Here is a 17537-nt window from a genome sequence, read left to right on the forward strand (position 1 = left end):
TCCAGATTTTGTCAAGAGCAGTCTATTTTCTCTGAGCAGAATACTACTTTTGGGGAATTACTTAGCTCAGATTATGAAATTTAAGAATCTGAGCATGGGCTTCTAGGTCCTCTTAAGGTTAATCCTTTTGTCCAAGGTCTGAGCCATGATATAATGAAGGGAACCAGAGTCTTAGAGTCATGTTCCTTCTCATTTGCAAATGTATCTTTGTGCATTGCCTAAGTCAAAGGGGAATTCCAGCATCCTTATTCCAAGGCTGCAATAAATCCATCAGAATATGATCTCCAAATTTGTACAGTAGTATCCTCTCTGTAATCCTGAGTTCAGACAGGACTGCTGTCAGGGTCGCTTCAGTGCTGCTTGCTTTTTATTTTTATTTTTTTTTAGAAATTTCACTTTCTATAGAATGGAGGTGTTTCATTTGGCAAAAACCTCAGTTCTTAACCAAAACATTTGAAACGTTTATATCAAAAGAATAATATGAAAGGTGCCCTCTTACTTGGCATCCCTTTGAGTCTCATCTTGTAAGTTGGTCTCCAAGCGCCTGGGACTTCAGATCTTGGTTAACTATTTCATCATGTTCCTGCCAAAGCTGTTCAGCTAACTTCAGTTTCAATTAATATTTCAGAATGCCCGTGTAGTTCTGAATTTGCATAATTCTGTAATGCAAGCAAATGGTAAGAAAATGACCGAAGAAAGCTGTGAACCCATCACCCCAGGTCTTTAGGAAACTGAAGGACTGATTAATCTGGAAAACCTCAGGGGGGCCCTCCAGCTGCAATGGGAAGCCCTTACTGGCCAATATTCTTCTCCTATTACCTTACCTTATCTATTGTGGAGGGCAGCCTGCTATGGCACAAGGGTTTATCTGTTGAAGGGTTAAATAGACACACTATGTCTGTATTACGATCCCTTTGAGTTGAACATTCCAAGGAAGGTTAGGAAAAGAGAACCTACCTTCAGGGTGCACACTACAGAGTTGGTTTTTCTTGTCCATTCAGTTGCCCTTATTTTAGAGATCTGAGCATTCTTTTAAGTGTTGATTGAAAGAGGGGGAGGGATAGCTCAGTGGTTTGAGTGTTGGCCTGCTAAACCCAGGGTTGAGAGTTCAATCCTTGAGTGGGCCATTTAGGGATCTGGGGCAAAAATTGGGGACTTGTCCTGCTTTGAGCAGGAGGTTGGACTAGATCTCCTGACGTACCTTCCAAACCTGATATTGTATGATTCTATTTGTATAGTATTATCTGGTAACAGGAACGAAGGCAGCTCTGCAGCTGCCCATTGGAAGACTGGAAAATAGTTAAATTGTCTAATTCTGGCTTTTAGTTATTTGCTGATGGTTAATTGGTGGCACCTTTATTCATGGTATGGGCAGTAAGGTGTGTTAATTAGGAGCGGAGCAAAGGGAGGAAATGTATACATAAGAGAAGTTACAGGGGGCGGGCGGGCGGGCGCTACACTTGGTTGGAATATTCTGCCCTCTCCCAGGAGTGAATTTAAGACGTCTGCAGTCAGACCTCTAGCTGGGACCGAGCAACATTTGAATGCAACTGATGCCTTGGAGTGGTTCAGAAGTTTATTAAGACAAGAACAGGCACAGGACAAGTTCAGGTTCTGCCGAATTACCTCTTAAAGTATCTTTTAAAATCTACATTTATTCTTCAATATGTAGATTATCTTCTTTAACCTACTAGAGAAAATGAAAGAGGCAGAACATGCTAATGCCACATTCCATGCAACTCTCGAGGAAAATTTTTGTGCAATAGCTGGGAATAAACAGAAAACATACTCCACACTGCTTCTAGAAGCCCTCATTATGAATGGGAATTATGAATGGTCACTTAATAGACCACAATTCCCAAGAGAAAAAACAGAGTTCTTAGCAAAGGGCAACAGAGAAGATGAGAGTTCGGTCATTTGCAAAATTAGGCAATTATCACCGTATGCGTATCTCAACAATTTTCATCCCTCAGAATGATGAGCTGCTGAAGCTTCAGACTGCAAAAACTTGAACAAAATTTCACTAGCAACTTTAGTTGCTGAGATTAACTATATGGAGCAGAATTTGGGTTTGATTGCTGGAATGAGACTCCAAACTAGAGATTTACAACAAACTACTGCTTGGGTGGGAAAAGAACTCAAAATGACTAATGGTCTTTCTCTCCTTGCACAGACTGGATCCTATCACAGAATATCTTTTCTGTTTGGGGAGAATTCTTATCAACATCCCAACCCTGTAATTTGTAAAATTCTCTGTAATGCTGCTTGGTTATCATGTCCTTTGATATTTAAACTGCATTTAAAAGAAATACTGTCAACCAAGCAGCTTTATTTCTGATAGCCTTATTCAACAGGACCGTATGTTCCTGTGAAGGAAATTGAGGCTCTTCGGTCAGGCATACTTGGACCCCAGAATCTCAAAAATTAAAGCATGCTCTTGCAATTCTATTTCCAAGCAACTGAGAATGAGTCTTAACAGGGTGGATTTGATTTAAATCCTGATTTAAATCACTAGTCAGGAAGACTCGATTGAATCATGGATTTCCACATAAAAGTGCATTCTTGTTGGTTGTTATACATACCTTAATACATATTTTTCACAACTCAGAGATAGATGTAGGTTTCATTTTTAGAAGGTACATACTATACATTTTTAAGTGATTTATTTTGAAAACTTTTCAGATTAGTTTTACAGCTATATCAGAAAATGAATGATTGTTTATTTCATTTACCAAAAGTAATTGAAGCAGATAGTTCACCTCCCAATGACTTCATAAATATCTCCAATTCAACAGGTTAATCATTAATATTTGGAGGATTTTCTTGCCATGTTGTATTAGGAGGAGGACATCACCAGACAGACATTTAAATTGTTTTCTTTACCTAAAACAATAGTGTTATGTATTCTGCATTTCTTCTTCAACATCAAACCTATAATAATTTAACAAAACAAGCATATGAATTTTTGAATTTTAGTTAAACATTCAAGTTTTTTTAAATCAGGTTTGTTTTTGTTAAAATTGTTTAACTAAAATAGTTAAATGAAATATTTTAAAAAAAAATTAAATTGACTGTCAGCCAGGTCAACATGAGAAAATATTGACTTCTGCAGCTAACTCAGTTGTCTTCACCCTCATTTTCCTGTTTGTTCATAATCTGGAAAAGTAAAGCAAGCTTTCCTGCTTTTTCAGGTCCCAAACGATTTCTCAATTTGGAATGAATTAGTCCAAAGGAAGAAAAATATTCTTTCTACACTGGCAGAAGAAGCTACTGCTGTTAAAAGTGAGATAATCACTTCAACAGTCTCTGAATCCAAGTGCTTAAGTTATTTCCACCAGTTCACTGGTGTGACTGTCTTTAAAACGTCATCAGCAAATCTATATTTCTTGAATGGTTCACCCTTAGCTCTGAAATTTATTATTGTTGGCATTATGGAGGGATGTCCATGTCAGAGCCAACTCCTCTTCTTCAGCAGTTAAGGTTTGACCCTGGTACCGAATATTGAGAATATTTACAAGAAAATGAGCTGGAGATAGTGCTTGTCCCATTTGTTTTTTTAATACATGTAATTTAACTCTGTCATTGCATGTTTCTCTTTTTAAGATCTCACTCAGTGCCTTCCAAATTTCAACGGCATCAGCAATAAAACAGCTATTTCCCTGCAGTTTGTTCAAGGCTTCAGAAAAAGTTTTCAGGGTACTCGGCATGTGTTCAGCATTTCTCTGAAGCCTAATGTTGAGAACTTTGGCTTTGAGAGTGCCATCTTATTTTTTCCCGTTTTTGTTCACCAACTCTCATCAGATTAGGCCATTTCTTGATATAGTGCTCAAAACAGTCCCCTACTAAGTTCCAGCGCACGTCTTGTGGGAGAGTTAGCTTGGTTCCTCCCACTTTTTTCAGAGCGGCTGCTGTAAAGTTGTTAAGGAAGTATTTTGCAATTTCAACAACATTAGCCTTCATTTCTGGAACACTGAAGTCTTTGGCTAGGAGGTGCATCAAATGAGCACTGCAACCGTATGTTGTTAGCTTGGGACTGTCTTCTAAATTTCTTCTCATATTGGATATATTTGCAGCCTTGTCTGTGACCAAGCTGCGTACTAGACATTTGAGGTTTTTTTCCACAGTTTCTTATAGCTTTTACTGCTACTTCTTGTAAGTATTCTGCTGTGTGTGCATTTCCTGATGTATCGGTTGTTTGGAAGGAAGACATTCCCTTCTTCTGTTGTCACACAAGCACATACAACAGGATCATTGTGGACGTTGCTCCACCCATCAAGACTCAGGTTAACAATTTCACCCTCTAGACCTTTTGCACACTGCTCTATTTCTCTTTCATACACTTTATCCAGCAATTTGCCTGTGACATCTGTTCTGTTGGGTGGCTTATATCCTGGTCTTGATGACTGAACCATGTTAATGAAGTGTGGGTTCTCAATCATACAGAAAGAAGAGTTTGTTGCATAAACAAACCGGGCAATTTTTTCATCAATTACCTCTTTTTGTAATCTGCTGGTTCTTATCACAAACTTATCTATGGTTGTTTCTGGATGATGGAGATTTTTTGCTACAAGTGATATACTGTGGCTATGTGACATATATGATGTTACTGAAACACTATCATTGGCAGATAACTCTGAAACTATAGAAAATGGTGGTGATCGTGAAGGTGGATAGTCTTCAGAATCCTGTATGTTGAGGATAGATTCTCCTAAACAAAATAAGTCAATGCAGTTATTTAATTATTATTCCCATACTGCTCATTTAGTATTACTCATTGCATTCACTGACACTCAGTACTACTTTAAAGGTGAGATAGGCAGATCTTCCTTTTACAATGTCCGCTTTTTATTTTTTATCACATCTAACAGTTTTGCATCTAACTGTACCGTAGAGTAACAACTATATTTTTTGCACAAACATGAGAATTCAAGAATAGTCCAGAAGGAAGACAGCCAGTCCTTAAGAAAGAAGTATGAAATAAAAGTTTACCAACCTGAAGATCCTGCATGTTCAAACATGTTCCTTTCATCATCTTCAACGCAGCTTCCTCCTGAGAAGGAACACTTCTCATGATGTTGTTTCATTCGGGCCACGAGGCCTTGCATTTCTTTGTTGCACTGTTTGCATTTTGCATGCATGCCTGTCTTATCCACAGGTAGAGGAACTTCATTAAAATATTCCCAAACTGGGTCTCTTTTACGGCAGGCTACCATTATAGGTTTTCCCTTCTGGATCTCAAATCCAATGAAGGCTATACTCGGAAAGACCTCAAGACTTCTGGTATGTGCTGCTCAAACAGTTTCACTTTTGTTTTTACTGCCTGTCCCTCCGTCCTCACATTTCTCTCCAGACTTCTCATTGTCCAGATCTCTTTCGCCCCAATAATCTTCTATTCATTGAACTTTTTGAAACTTTGCACTTTTAGGGAGAGGTAAGGGATTGACTCTGTGTACACAAATTTGCAGAGGTACAGTAGGGTTGAGGTCTGTTATTTCTCACCTCTAGTTATTTATTTATTTAAAAACATTTTTTGCTGTTAACAAGCATGTTATCTCTGGAGACACAAATCCACAGTTTGAAAACTGCAAAACTAAGCATCTCTGATGGTATCTTCCAGACTGAGCACTGAGTTCCATTGGGTAGATAGAAAGATTAACCTAAATAATCTATACAGAAGCCCCTGGAACCCGATAAGATTGGATCCCTAATCCATGAACTATTGGAACTCATTTACAAAACTTTTCTTCATTACATGAATATATTGTCTCATACTACAGAATTAGAATTTATAGTCCCTATTCCATGACAAGATATCTTTGAGCTATAATGTATCTTAGTTAAAACTATCTTTAGATTGGATTTTTCCCCTCAAAAAGCATTTTATCCAAAAAATCTGATTTTTTTTTAATAATTGATTTTTATCCACCCTGGCATATTACAAAATGGAATAATGAAGGATTGTTCCATGGATAACATTTTTAGTTATTGCAGATATGATTAAAGCAACTCTGGCTTGTTGGAAAATATTTCTGGTTCATCTGCAAGACGACACAGTTGTATATAACAATGCTGACCTCTATCTTGCTGTTGTCATGTAATATTTTATTTAATCCATTCTGATACAAAAAACCTTTCTATAAACAAGGCTTTTTAAAGAGAAATGAAGTTCATGTGAGACTCTATAGTCTGAAGTCAGTGGCTTAAGAGAAAGTAAGGGTGAATAAATATTAGGCCATTGAAAGGTTGAGAATGTTTAATTGGTTGAAATTAGGGATATAATTTGTTTTACTATTTTGATATCAAACAGAAGATGTTTGATAAGTAGCAACCACTTTACTGTGCAGTGGTGGACACAAATATCCTTGTCTTGCCTCTGACTGGCTGTCTCATATATTCATTTTCTTGATCATCTTAATATATTATGAACAGTAATTGCAGCATGGCTTAATGTAAAGTGGTACAGTGAGAGCAGCATACAACTCTTAATGTGCATACTGTGTAACTATTAGGGCTGTCAATCGCAGTTAACTCATGCAATTAACTCAAAAAAATTAATCCTGATGAATCGCACTGTTAAACAATAGAATACTAATTGAAATTTATTAAATATTTTTGGATGTTTTTCTACATTTTCAGATATATTGATTTCTATTAGAACAGAATGCAAAGTATACAATGCTCACTTCATATTTTTATTACAAATATTTGCACTGTAAAAATGATAAACAATAGTATATTTCAATTCACCTAATACAAGTACTAATGCAATCTCTTTATCATGAAAGTTGAACTTACAAATGTAGAGTTATGTACAAAAAATAACCATGTAAGACTTCAGAGCCTACAAGTCCACTCAGTCCTACGTCAGCAAATCGCTCAGACAAACAAGTTTGATTACAATTTGCAGGAGATAATGCTGCCCACTTCTTGTTTACAATGTCACTTGAAAGTGAGAACAGCATGGTGCAGTTGTAGCCGCGTCACAAGATATTTACATGCCAGATGCACTAAAGATTCATGTCCGTTCCTGCTACAACCACCATTCCAGAAAACATGTGTCCATGCTGATGACTGGTTTTGTTCGATAACGATCCAAAACAGAGCAGACCGACGCATGTTCATTTTCATCATCTGAGTCAAATGCCACCAGCAGAAGGTTGATTTTCTTTTTCGATGGTTCGGGTTCTGTAGTTTCCATATCTGAGTGTTGCTCTTTTCAGACTTCTGAAAGCATGCTCCACACCTCGTCCCGCTCAGATTTTGGAAGGCACTTCAGATTCTGAAACCTTGGGTCGAGTGCTGGATCTATCCTTAGAAATCTCACATTGGTACCTTCTTTGCATTTTGTCAAATCTGCTGTGAAAGTGTTCTTAAAGCGAACATATGCTTGGTCATCATCTGAGACAACTATAATGTGACAGAATGTGGGTAAAACAGAACAGGAGGCATACAATTCTCCCCCAAGGAATTCAGTCACAAATTTAATTAACTTTTTTTTTTAAGGAACATCATCAGTATGGAAGCATGTCCTCTGGAATGGTGGCTGAAGCATGAAGGGGCATATGAATGTTTAGCATATCTGGCACGGTCCTTGCAACGCTGGCTACAAAAGAGCCACGCGAACGCCTGTTCTTACTTTCAGGTGACATTGTCAATAAGAAGCAGTCAGCAGTATCTTCCGTAAATGTAAACAAACTTGTTTCTCTAAGCGATTGGCTGAGCAAGAAATGGGACTGAGTGGACTTGCAGGTTCTAAAGTTTTACATTGTTTTGTTTTTGAGTGCAATTATGTAACATAAAATCTACATTTGTAAGTTGTGCTTTCACGATAGAGATTGCACTACAGTACTTGTATGTGGTGAATTGAAAAATGCTATTTCTGTTCATTTTTACAATGCAAATATCTAATAAAATAATATAAAGTGAGCACTGTACACTTTGTATTCTGTGTAATAGAAATCAATATATTTGAAAATGTAGAAAACATCCACAAATATTTAAATAAATGGTATTTTATTGTTTAACAGTGCGATTAATTTTTTTAATCACTTGACTAAATATTCCTCATTTTGTGGGGGGAACCTTGAAAATTTAAGCAAAACAAATGTTGTAACTATGTTCAGAGTACTGGAAAAAGACTGAGTAAGTATCACTAGGGCCCTACCAAATTCACAGCCACGAAAAACGTGTCACGGACCGTGAAATCTGGTGTTTTGTGCGCTTTTACCCTATACTGTACAGATTTCACAGGGGAGGCCAGCATTTCTCAGATTGGGGGTCCTGACCCAAAAGCGAGTTGCAGCGGGGTTACAAGGTTATTTTAGGGGGGGGGGTCATGGCGTTGCCACCCTTCTGCACTGCCTTCAGAGCTGGGTGGCTGGAGAGCGGTGGCTGTTGGCTGGGCGCCCAGCTCTAAAGGCAGCGCCCTGCCAGCAGCAGCGCAGAAGTAAGTCTGGCAATACCATACATATCATCTTTACTTCTGCGCTACTGCCTTCAGAGCTGAGTGGCTGGAGTGTGGCAATGCTGACTGAGGACCCAGCTCTGAAGGCAGCACCTCCGCCAGCAGCAGCACAGAAGTAAGGGTGGCAGTACTGCAATCCCCCCTACAAAACTTTGCAACACGCCCCCCCCCCCCCCACCACCCCACCTCCATAACTCCTTTTTGGGTCAGGATCCCTACAATTACCACACTATGAAATTTCAGATTTAAATAGCTGAAATCATGAAATTTTAGATTTTTAAAATCCTGTGGCCCTGAAATTGACCAAAATGGACCACAAATTTGGTAGGGCCCTATCACATAGTATTTTATCACAAATTATGGTGTCAGAAAATTCAGGTTTTTTGAACAATAACACTTCAGGAAAGCAGCCAAAGAGTAAGACAGATGTAATTCTTGTCTTATTTGTAGTGAAGTCTCTTGGACTTTGGGGGTTGAGAATTTGAGAATCTTCAAAGGAAATTACCCCACTGTCCCAACTGAACTGAGTGGTTTTTTTATTTCTCCTTAAAGTTAGTCAAAAGCCCACTGTGCAATGTTACTTCCAGAACTCCAGAGTCTCAGGTTATTCTGATTTGGTGTAAATGCTAAAAAGTTAAAATTAAAAAATCTTTGGCAGCTTTAACTAAAGAAATTCACTATAAGTTGTATTAAAATCAAAACAGTTCAAAAGACAATGTCCCAGTGGTAAGTATATACAGAAAATTGCCTCACTAGAGCACAGGCAGGAGGTAGTATCCTGGCCATGTCATGTTTTAGGGATGTCAGAAACCTTCCACCCTCTAAACTTTCCTCTTAGTGCTAGAGAAATAGATGGTTCATTAGTTTTATTATTTGTATTGTGGTCGTACCTAGAGCTCACCATTAGGGATCAAAGCCCCATTGTGTTAGGTACTATAGATGCATATAATGGAGTCCTTGTCCCTGAGAGCTTAGAGTCTTAGTTTATGATGAGAGACGTCAGGTAGATATGACAGAATGGGTGGGGGAGTACCGGGTAACAGTGAACGATCATGTTTAGTATGAGTGAAGTCGCAGTCTAGTATGCCAGCATTGGCTATATCTGTACACGGTAACAATGTGACATTCTTTGTATTAATAAAATGATAAGATCACCCCCTCTAGAGTGAGTCCACTTTATATGTGATTTCCAAGTTTTCCAGCTTTTGAGGCCCCAAGCCAGTGTCTCTAGGAACGTTAACCGGTTTTAGGATTTTTGGTGTACTCATTGCTGGCAAGTGAAAGCCAGACTTCTCGTACAAAACCATTAATAAGCATGTCAAAAAAATGTGTAGCAGCATAAGATTTTTCTCATGTTATTGTGGTTCCTAGTCGATAAAAGGACCTTTCAGTACTCAAACCTATGAGGCATTTCAAGTTCACTGAATCTTCCATTTTGAAGTGTAGACTCCTGTTAAATTCTGGGACTCACTGTTTAGCTCTTGCTTCTCAACAAATAGCTTTAAAAACTGCCTTAAAGAAACTTTAGCTGATATTTGGGTTAACGGACAATCATGAAGAGTGTATCAGAAACCTGTGTTGGCATGTCTAGCATGGTCTTGACCTTCAGTTCATTTAATCTTTCTTTGGCTGCTTGTTTTAGAGTTTATCCATTTGTCCTTGCACGTTTCTTTATTAAAACCTAAATCTTTTTTAAAAATTAATTTAATTTGTAATAGATTATGATAAAGCATTTGGAGCACTAAAACCAGTGTCATTTTAAAGGGCCTTTATCCTGGCTGGTAGATTTTTAAAAAATTGACCTAACTTGACAGTGGGTTTATCAGTAAAATGCTTGTGATGAGTTACTTCATGAATGAAACTCTCAGCTTAGCATGAAACTTAAGAGAAAGCAAAACTGCATGGGGGCATCAATTTAGTCATATACTAAATAACTTTTAAATTTCAGTCCAAAGAATGATAGTTTGAAAAAGAAATACTGCTAGACATCTCAGAGTAACAGCTGATGTAAGCACTGTCAGGGTAGGCACATTTTAAGCTTTTTGACTGAGTGCCATTCTGAAATCTAGTTTCTCTGCTTTGCTTATACTCACTATTCCTGAACCTTCTGTAGCCATTTGCAGCCTACTGGGGTGGTTTTGTGCGGATTTCAGATGTGTTCATTTTAAAAAAAAATTTTTATTAACTGAATAATCTCTGCAGTCCTTCCATCAGCTCCATCATCACCACCTTCATTGTGTCATTAGAAAGCAATAATCAAGTTGTTAATAAATAGGAATTTCCTTCATGGAACAGGAAAAAAAAAAAGCTTTGTTTTAGTTAAAATTCCTGGTCAGGATCAGATACATGCATGGAACAAGTGGGGTGGAGGAAACTTAATTAAAATTAAGGTTAAAATTCTACAAGAGTGAATTCAGGGCTTTTGAGTGTAGGACTACATGCCAAAGTGACATAGGTTTTAGAATAAATGTATTGTTTAATTCTTTTCTGTATCATCAGTGCTCACCATGGCCTGATACTCCTACGGCATTTGTAAACAACAGCCCTACCCCAACACCAACTTTTACCTCTGCTCAACATAGTACCTACAGTGTCCCAGACAGGTAAGTTTCTTTTCTGTAGTTTAATCTGAGGTATTTTTAAAAAAATCAATCTTATGCTTAAAGCATTTTCCTTTCATTTGAATGTAGATCATATATAAATATGAAAGCTTGACTACCAATCCCCAAAATTAAGCTGCAAGGCGGGGGGGGAGAATGTAAAACTTTGGCCAACATTTTTCAGAACTCCGATACTTTTGGCATTTTTTTCAATTGTAAAATTATTCCTCCAGCCCCAGGAATCATATTTTCCCTCCTCAGTATCCACTGCTGGAAACTTTAATTTATTGACCCTAGCACAATTAATAGTAAGTATCCCAGTTAAAAGGAAAAGTACTTGCTAAGGCCTTATCTACACAAAAGTCAGACCACTTAAACTGTATCAGTGAAGTTATAGCAGTACAACCCCCTCTCGTGTGGACAGTAATATTGGTATAAAAGTGCTTGTACCACTATAACTTATTCCTGTAAGAGAAGGGGGATATTACAGTAAATCTAATCTAAGAAATTCAAAGTGAAATACCAGGAATAGCTGCTAAGTAGTTAATCAATCTTACTTCCTTCATTTAAACCAAGGGGAGTCAGGTGAGATAGCACAACTAAAGATGAGGGACCTAGGGGAAGATTTATGATCAAGAGTGTTGTCTTTCTCTCCATGTTTTTCTTTTGTCTTTCTACTTTTTTATCTTCAAGGGTGGTGGCTTACTGGCAGTAGGTGCTGTAGTTGAAGCACTTACAGAAAACATTTAATATGCATCTCTTTGCTTATGATGGTGTTTGGGAAGGAGACGCCATGACAGTGACAGATTACAGATTTTACCCTTCAGACCTGGCTAATGGGGGTGTCGGGGAGGGGGAAGAAGAATGTTTGACAGAAGTGTTTTCTGCAGAGAAAAGCTTTAAAAAGTACACACATTAGCTCTGAAACCTATAGGCTCTGCTGGAAAGGATTGCTTAGTAATCTAAATATCAGGTTTTAAATATTTCATTTGTCTTGTAGACATGTGTTTCACATTTTGGTATGGCTGGCACATCCTTAAGTCTAAGCCTCAGAATAGAACTCCAGGCCAGTATCTATTATCAGTCTTTCAGATTAGACTTTAAAAACGGAACCTATCTGAGCTGAATGTTATGTAAGAGTAGAGGTTAGCCTACTATTCTGTCTCATGTTTTGCTCTGGTTGACTGATGCCCTCCTTGTCAGAGGCCTCTGCAGTGGTGCCATATGTATAAAATACAAGCAACTGGGTTGAAAGGTGCTATATAAATGTAAAATATTGGTGTAATTTACTGTCACTAATGCAACATTCAGGAGAACCACTAATTTTTTTCAGGGTGTTCAGAAAGCTGATCCTGGCATCTCTACCTTTTTTGTGACTGACCTGTGCATCAGAGGATGGACAGCACCTCTCTTACCTCTTCAATCCTGTGACCACTATTCATTTCTTCCTTTTAAGATAGATGGTTGGATGTGTGAGTTTATTATGGGTGCTGCTTTTTCAGTTGACTAGCAGGGATTAGATTAGGAACCAAGTGATTTGCACAGTCTAAGTGATGATATTCCTCTTTCTTACAGCATATCTCCACCAGACCAGTTTATTCCCTAAGTGGTCTTTAACCTAGGAATCATGCTGCTGCCATAAAATAGGGATTTTTTTTATCATTTTGGAAATTGAAGGTTACTTTTATCAATAATGCTTGAATGGTTTTATTCTCTTAACTTTTAAAAATCCAGTAATATCATTATTTTTGTTCCACCTCTCCACCATAGCAATTCTTCCTCCCCAAATCATCAAGGAGATGGAACTTCTCAAGGGTCTGGAGATGTGAGTATCTAGTTTCCTGTTTGGTCTTCATTACACAATGCAAACCTTGTACCTAATTGCGGAATAATCGGTGAAGTGGAGGCGATTCATACTGATTTCATTATTGCTGTGTTCTGATGAAAGGAAATTAGATACTTAATTGTTTTTAATGTAAAAAAATAGTTGATTTTATTTGTTTTATTAAAAAAAAAAATTAACATCAAAATTGTCATCTTCAACCCTGTTTCTCACAGCAACTTCATCCTTCAGCCACAATCCAGGAAACTCAGCAGTGGTTACTCAAACATAGGTTCTCTACCTATACAAGGCTTTTTTCAAATTTCTCAGGTATTTTTTTTTAATGTCTATTTAGAGTTTTCCCTCAAGTTTTGAGTGAGAGTCTTCTTTGAAAAATTACTCTGTAAAAATGGGGTTGAATAGTTACTGTCTTTCTGATTTCTAGGCCAAACATTCAGTTTACAGGGAAAAAACTGCCTTTAACTGCCAGCTCCACAAACTCCATCTGACACTGAAAGTGAAACTGGGTTCTTTCTTCTGCATTACCACCTGTAATAATGGTTCACAGACTCAATTAAATGCTGATTCACTCCTTATTTAGGAAGAAAATGAATTGACACACTGGATTAGATCCGTGGTCTGTCTAGTTCAGTGTCCTGTCTCTAACATTGGTCAGCACCATGTGCTTCAGAGGAAGGTGCAAGATAATGTAGGCCCTTCTTCTCCCCAGTTAGGTCTCCTCCTAATTCCCAGTAGTTACAGATTGGTTTAAGCCCTAAAGCATGAGGCTTAATCTCTTCCCAAAATTTGTTAGCATTAACTAAAACAACTCTGGATATTATTATTCTTCATATGTATAGCTGATCACTTTTTGAATGTTAATATTTTTGGCTTCAACAACACAATGTAGCAGCGAGTTCTAGTTTCGTATGGTGTGTGAAGAAGTTTTTTTTTTATTGGTTTTGAATTTGCTACTTCTCCATTTTATTGAAATCTCCCTTGTTCTTAGAGCATGTGTCAGTGTAGATCCCACTGTAGACATGCATGTGACTGGAATTTCTTGAGTAGCAGTGTCTGTTGGGGCTTCATGTACACCGTGCGCCACACCATGCTCCCATGTGAGCGCATAAAGAATGGAATAGCCAGTCCGTTCTTACCACCCGTGGCAGCAAAATGGAACATGGTGAATGTCTGACCATAGATGTGGCTCAGCCTTCTTCAAATCTTGTGAACTTCTTCAGAACTCCTTTGATTACCTTCCTCTTCAACTGCTGGGATATTGGAGGTCAACCCGCCCTCTAAAGAGCTCCTTAACATGACAGACTTGAAACCTGCAGGCTTCAAGCCCTGTTCATGCTGCGCTGGACTAGTCCCCCTAGAAGATTTAATGCAGTAGGTGTCTCTTCTGCCTTGGAGAATCACACATACCAAGAAGATGTTCGATGTGCCTGATGTTTCTTGCTAGATTATGTTAAGTCATAAGACACAAGGTTCAAATGCCACTTTCCAGAACAATCCATAAAGGTCTGTCTTAGGGCCTGAGGAGACGAGTTCCAAATCCTGCTAGAGGACAAGTCAGGCTCATTCAGCACCCTCTGCAGCAGACAAGATACCAGTGCGAACAAAACAGCACCACAAAAGAAACAGGGCACAGCTGCTATGGCAGCAAAGCACATATCAGCATCAAAACAGGGACCACCAACTACAGCGTCTAACAAAGTCTAGCACCAACAGGTTGCTTAAACCATAGTGGTAGAGACTCCAGACAGAACTTTTGGTGTCCTCCAATAAAGACAGGTAATGCAAAGCCTCTGCAGAGAAATCCACCAGGTCTTGCATTGCATTGAGGGCTAGGGAAATGGAGCAGCCTGTGGCACCCAAGACCACACTAGCACTGACCCTGGCTCCAGGACCTACCCCCTCAGCATCAACACCAACCATGGTGAATGAGCCCAAGGTAGACTTGGAAAAACCACCAGTGCCGAAGCACCTGCTGCTACTGGTACAGACCGTGGTACTGAGAGTGCCATGTAAGTCGTTGTTGCTTGTAGAGGAGGTCGTGTCCTCCTCACTATAACCTGAGCATACATTCTCCCCATCTTCAAGCTGAGAACCTCCTCTCCTCAGATTGGAGGTCAATACCATGGAGTGGCTTGCCAGAATCCCCTACAGGGATCAGCCACCACCACAAGACTGGCAGTGGACTGGTCAATGCCCAAGAGTCAACAGTAATGCCACCATCTCAGGCATTGGGGAACCGGTCTTCACTGTAATAGAGGAAGAGGTCACGTTCCCAGTCAGCATCTCTGGCTAGACCATGTATGCTGGAATATTGGGAGGAACCAGATCCTAGGGTAGAGCAACACCAGCACCCCATATTGCCACCTAAGGAACCTCTTAGCTTCATCTCCTGAAAAGGCAGTATCCTTGGCATTGGTACCAATGCCTAATGACTTTCAAATGTTCTAGGAACTCCCTCTGGAGATAGAGACAGCAGTGGTAGAAGAGAAATACCAAATTATATGACATCCTATCAGTTCTTGGCCTGGATAATATTACCATCCCAAGAAAGAAGGGGCTGCTTGACCCAACCAGGCCCTGTGGCAGGTGCCAGCCACAATAATGCCCACCATGAAACAGGTTGAGAAGAGGTACCAAATACCTTTAACAAGGTTTGAGTATTTCTGTACTCACTCCAACCCAGGCTTCTTAGTTGTGTTCGTGGTACAGGAAAAATCTAAGTTGAGCAAGAGTACCATCCAAGACCTGGACTTGAAAAGGCTTGACCTCTTTGGGAGAAAGTCTCACTTTTCTGCCTCTCTCTACAATTGCATGCAGCCAACTGCCAGGTCTTACTGGCCTAATATAACTTAACGTAGTACAAGGTGACCCCCCGCCCCCCTTCTTGCGGTGCTCCACAAGATGCCAGAGAGGTGGTAAGAAACATAATCAAGGGTTGAGGTTGTGTCAACTGGTAGCCTGGATGACACACCAAGTCACAATGAACATCTCCAGCACTGTGGTGAGATCTGTGGTAACCACAGTGATGTGCAGAACTTTGTGGCTCCAAGTATTGGGTATCCTGAGAGAGGTAAAAGTCACAATGAAGACTTAACCTTTGTGGGCACAGAGCCCTTTAGCCAGCAGAGTGCTCTGTACTCATTAAGACTCAAAGGCCACCTTAAATTCCCTGGGGAATTGCACCCCAGCCCCATATCACAAGCCATACAGTCCTCACCTGCAGATGAGGCCTTGGATGCCTGCATACCAGCAGAGGCATCCTGAATACCAGGCACAGAAAATACCACAATATGACAGGGGGGGTGCCAACCTTCTTCCTCTTCAGCAACGCACACCACTCCTATGACATGCCAGCAAATTTGATTGCACAGCTGGGAACCACATCAGAACTGGTCAAATGAGCATTACCTTCCAAAGCCACCGTCCCTGTTCAACTGGGCATGGTCTGCCATTATATCAGACAGATGGGTGTCAGAGATCCTTTCCATGGCTACCCCATCTAATTCCACTCTTGACCCCACCCACCACTTCTCTGTCCCTCTCGTGCAATCAGAGGTGGCCTCATTGCTTTTAGGAACCATAGAGGAAGTTCCAAAGGAATGCAAGGGAAGAGGCTTCTACTCTCAGTATTTCCTAATTCCAAAGAGGATGAAGACCTTCCCCTTCTTACCTTAGACCTGAGAAGACTCAACAAATACAGACACCATGGCCCTTCAGTGTCTTTGTGGCAGCTAGAGTGCAAGGCAGTAGTAGGAAAATATTTGAGGAGAGGGAATCCATGTCTATCCTTACTTGGATGACAGGCTGATCAGATGCAGATCCCAACAGGAGAGTGCAACAGCCTTGGATAAGTTTTCTCTCTGTTCCCCCAACTAGAACTCCACATGAGTAATGAGAAATAATCCCCAACAACATCTCAGATGAGAGGGTTTATAGGAGCTGTGATCAACTCCCTATTAGTCAGTCTACCTGCCATAGAGCAGAGTCCAGTGTCACCAGTTGATGGTAAACTACCTGTAGTCAAACCCAACTATGATTGTGTGTGCATGTCTGGAGATCTTAGGCCTTATGTTGCCATGTACATATGTAACACTGCTTGCCAGAATTCATCTTCAGCCCTTACAACTGTGGCTAAGGTCTGTGTATGCCCTGTCTGGACACCACGTGAACAAAAAAGTCGCAGTCCTGTCCCACATCCTACAAGAGCTGATGTGGCTGGATCCAGTGAACATACAGAAAGGGATCTGACGCTGTCCCCTCCCTGACTGACATTTATCACAAACAATCCAGGAACAGGGTGGGATGGCCTCATGAACCACCTGCAGGTGCAAGACACACGGGTCCAGGATCTGTGATTATATTTGACCATCTTGAAGCTGAGGGCCAACAGTCTAGCCTGCATAGTGTTCCTGTCCTCCTTTGGAATTCCATGGTACCAATCCTCACAGACATGTCTGCTATGCACTATATACAAACAGGGAGGAATGTGGTAATCCCCTCTCTACCAGGAAGCCATCAGGCTCTAGAAACAGTGCCATCACTACAGGATTATCCCATTGTGTATACACCTCCCAGAGGTCGTCCTCAACCTGGGAGACATTTTATGGAGGCATGCAGTGGTCAAATCTGA

General features: G+C 39.9%; 2 protein-coding genes across 24 annotated transcripts in view; one reads left to right on the plus strand and one right to left on the minus strand.

Annotated features, from left to right (window-relative positions):
- The window catches only part of UBP1 (upstream binding protein 1), a 60736-nt gene that overhangs the window by 31829 nt on the left and 11370 nt on the right, over positions 1–17537 (plus strand). For all 7 annotated transcript variants that reach the window (XR_005223963.2, XM_037890183.2, XM_007057234.4 and 4 more), the window contains 3 exons: positions 10964–11067; positions 12835–12889; positions 13123–13216. Coding sequence is in view for 6 of the 7 variants with exons in the window: in XM_037890183.2 (XP_037746111.1) it covers positions 10964–11067; positions 12835–12889; positions 13123–13216 (253 nt within the window). In the remaining variant the exon portion in view is untranslated. The remainder of the gene's footprint in view (positions 1–10963; positions 11068–12834; positions 12890–13122; positions 13217–17537) is intronic.
- Positions 1–17537, minus strand: part of FBXL2 (F-box and leucine rich repeat protein 2) — a 176424-nt gene that overhangs the window by 15964 nt on the left and 142923 nt on the right. For 12 of the 17 annotated variants that reach the window (XM_043540728.1, XM_043540726.1, XM_043540724.1 and 9 more), the window contains one exon: positions 500–5445. The exons of 2 other annotated variants lie outside the window; for them this stretch is intronic. The gene's annotated coding sequence lies outside the window, so the exon portion shown is untranslated. The remainder of the gene's footprint in view (positions 1–499; positions 5446–17537) is intronic. 3 more of the 17 variants (XM_037890188.2, XM_037890186.2, XM_043540721.1) reach the window with 1 other exon arrangement.

Source organism: Chelonia mydas, chromosome 2, assembly GCF_015237465.2.
Source record: "Chelonia mydas isolate rCheMyd1 chromosome 2, rCheMyd1.pri.v2, whole genome shotgun sequence".
Taxonomy (NCBI): domain Eukaryota; kingdom Metazoa; phylum Chordata; order Testudines; family Cheloniidae; genus Chelonia; species Chelonia mydas.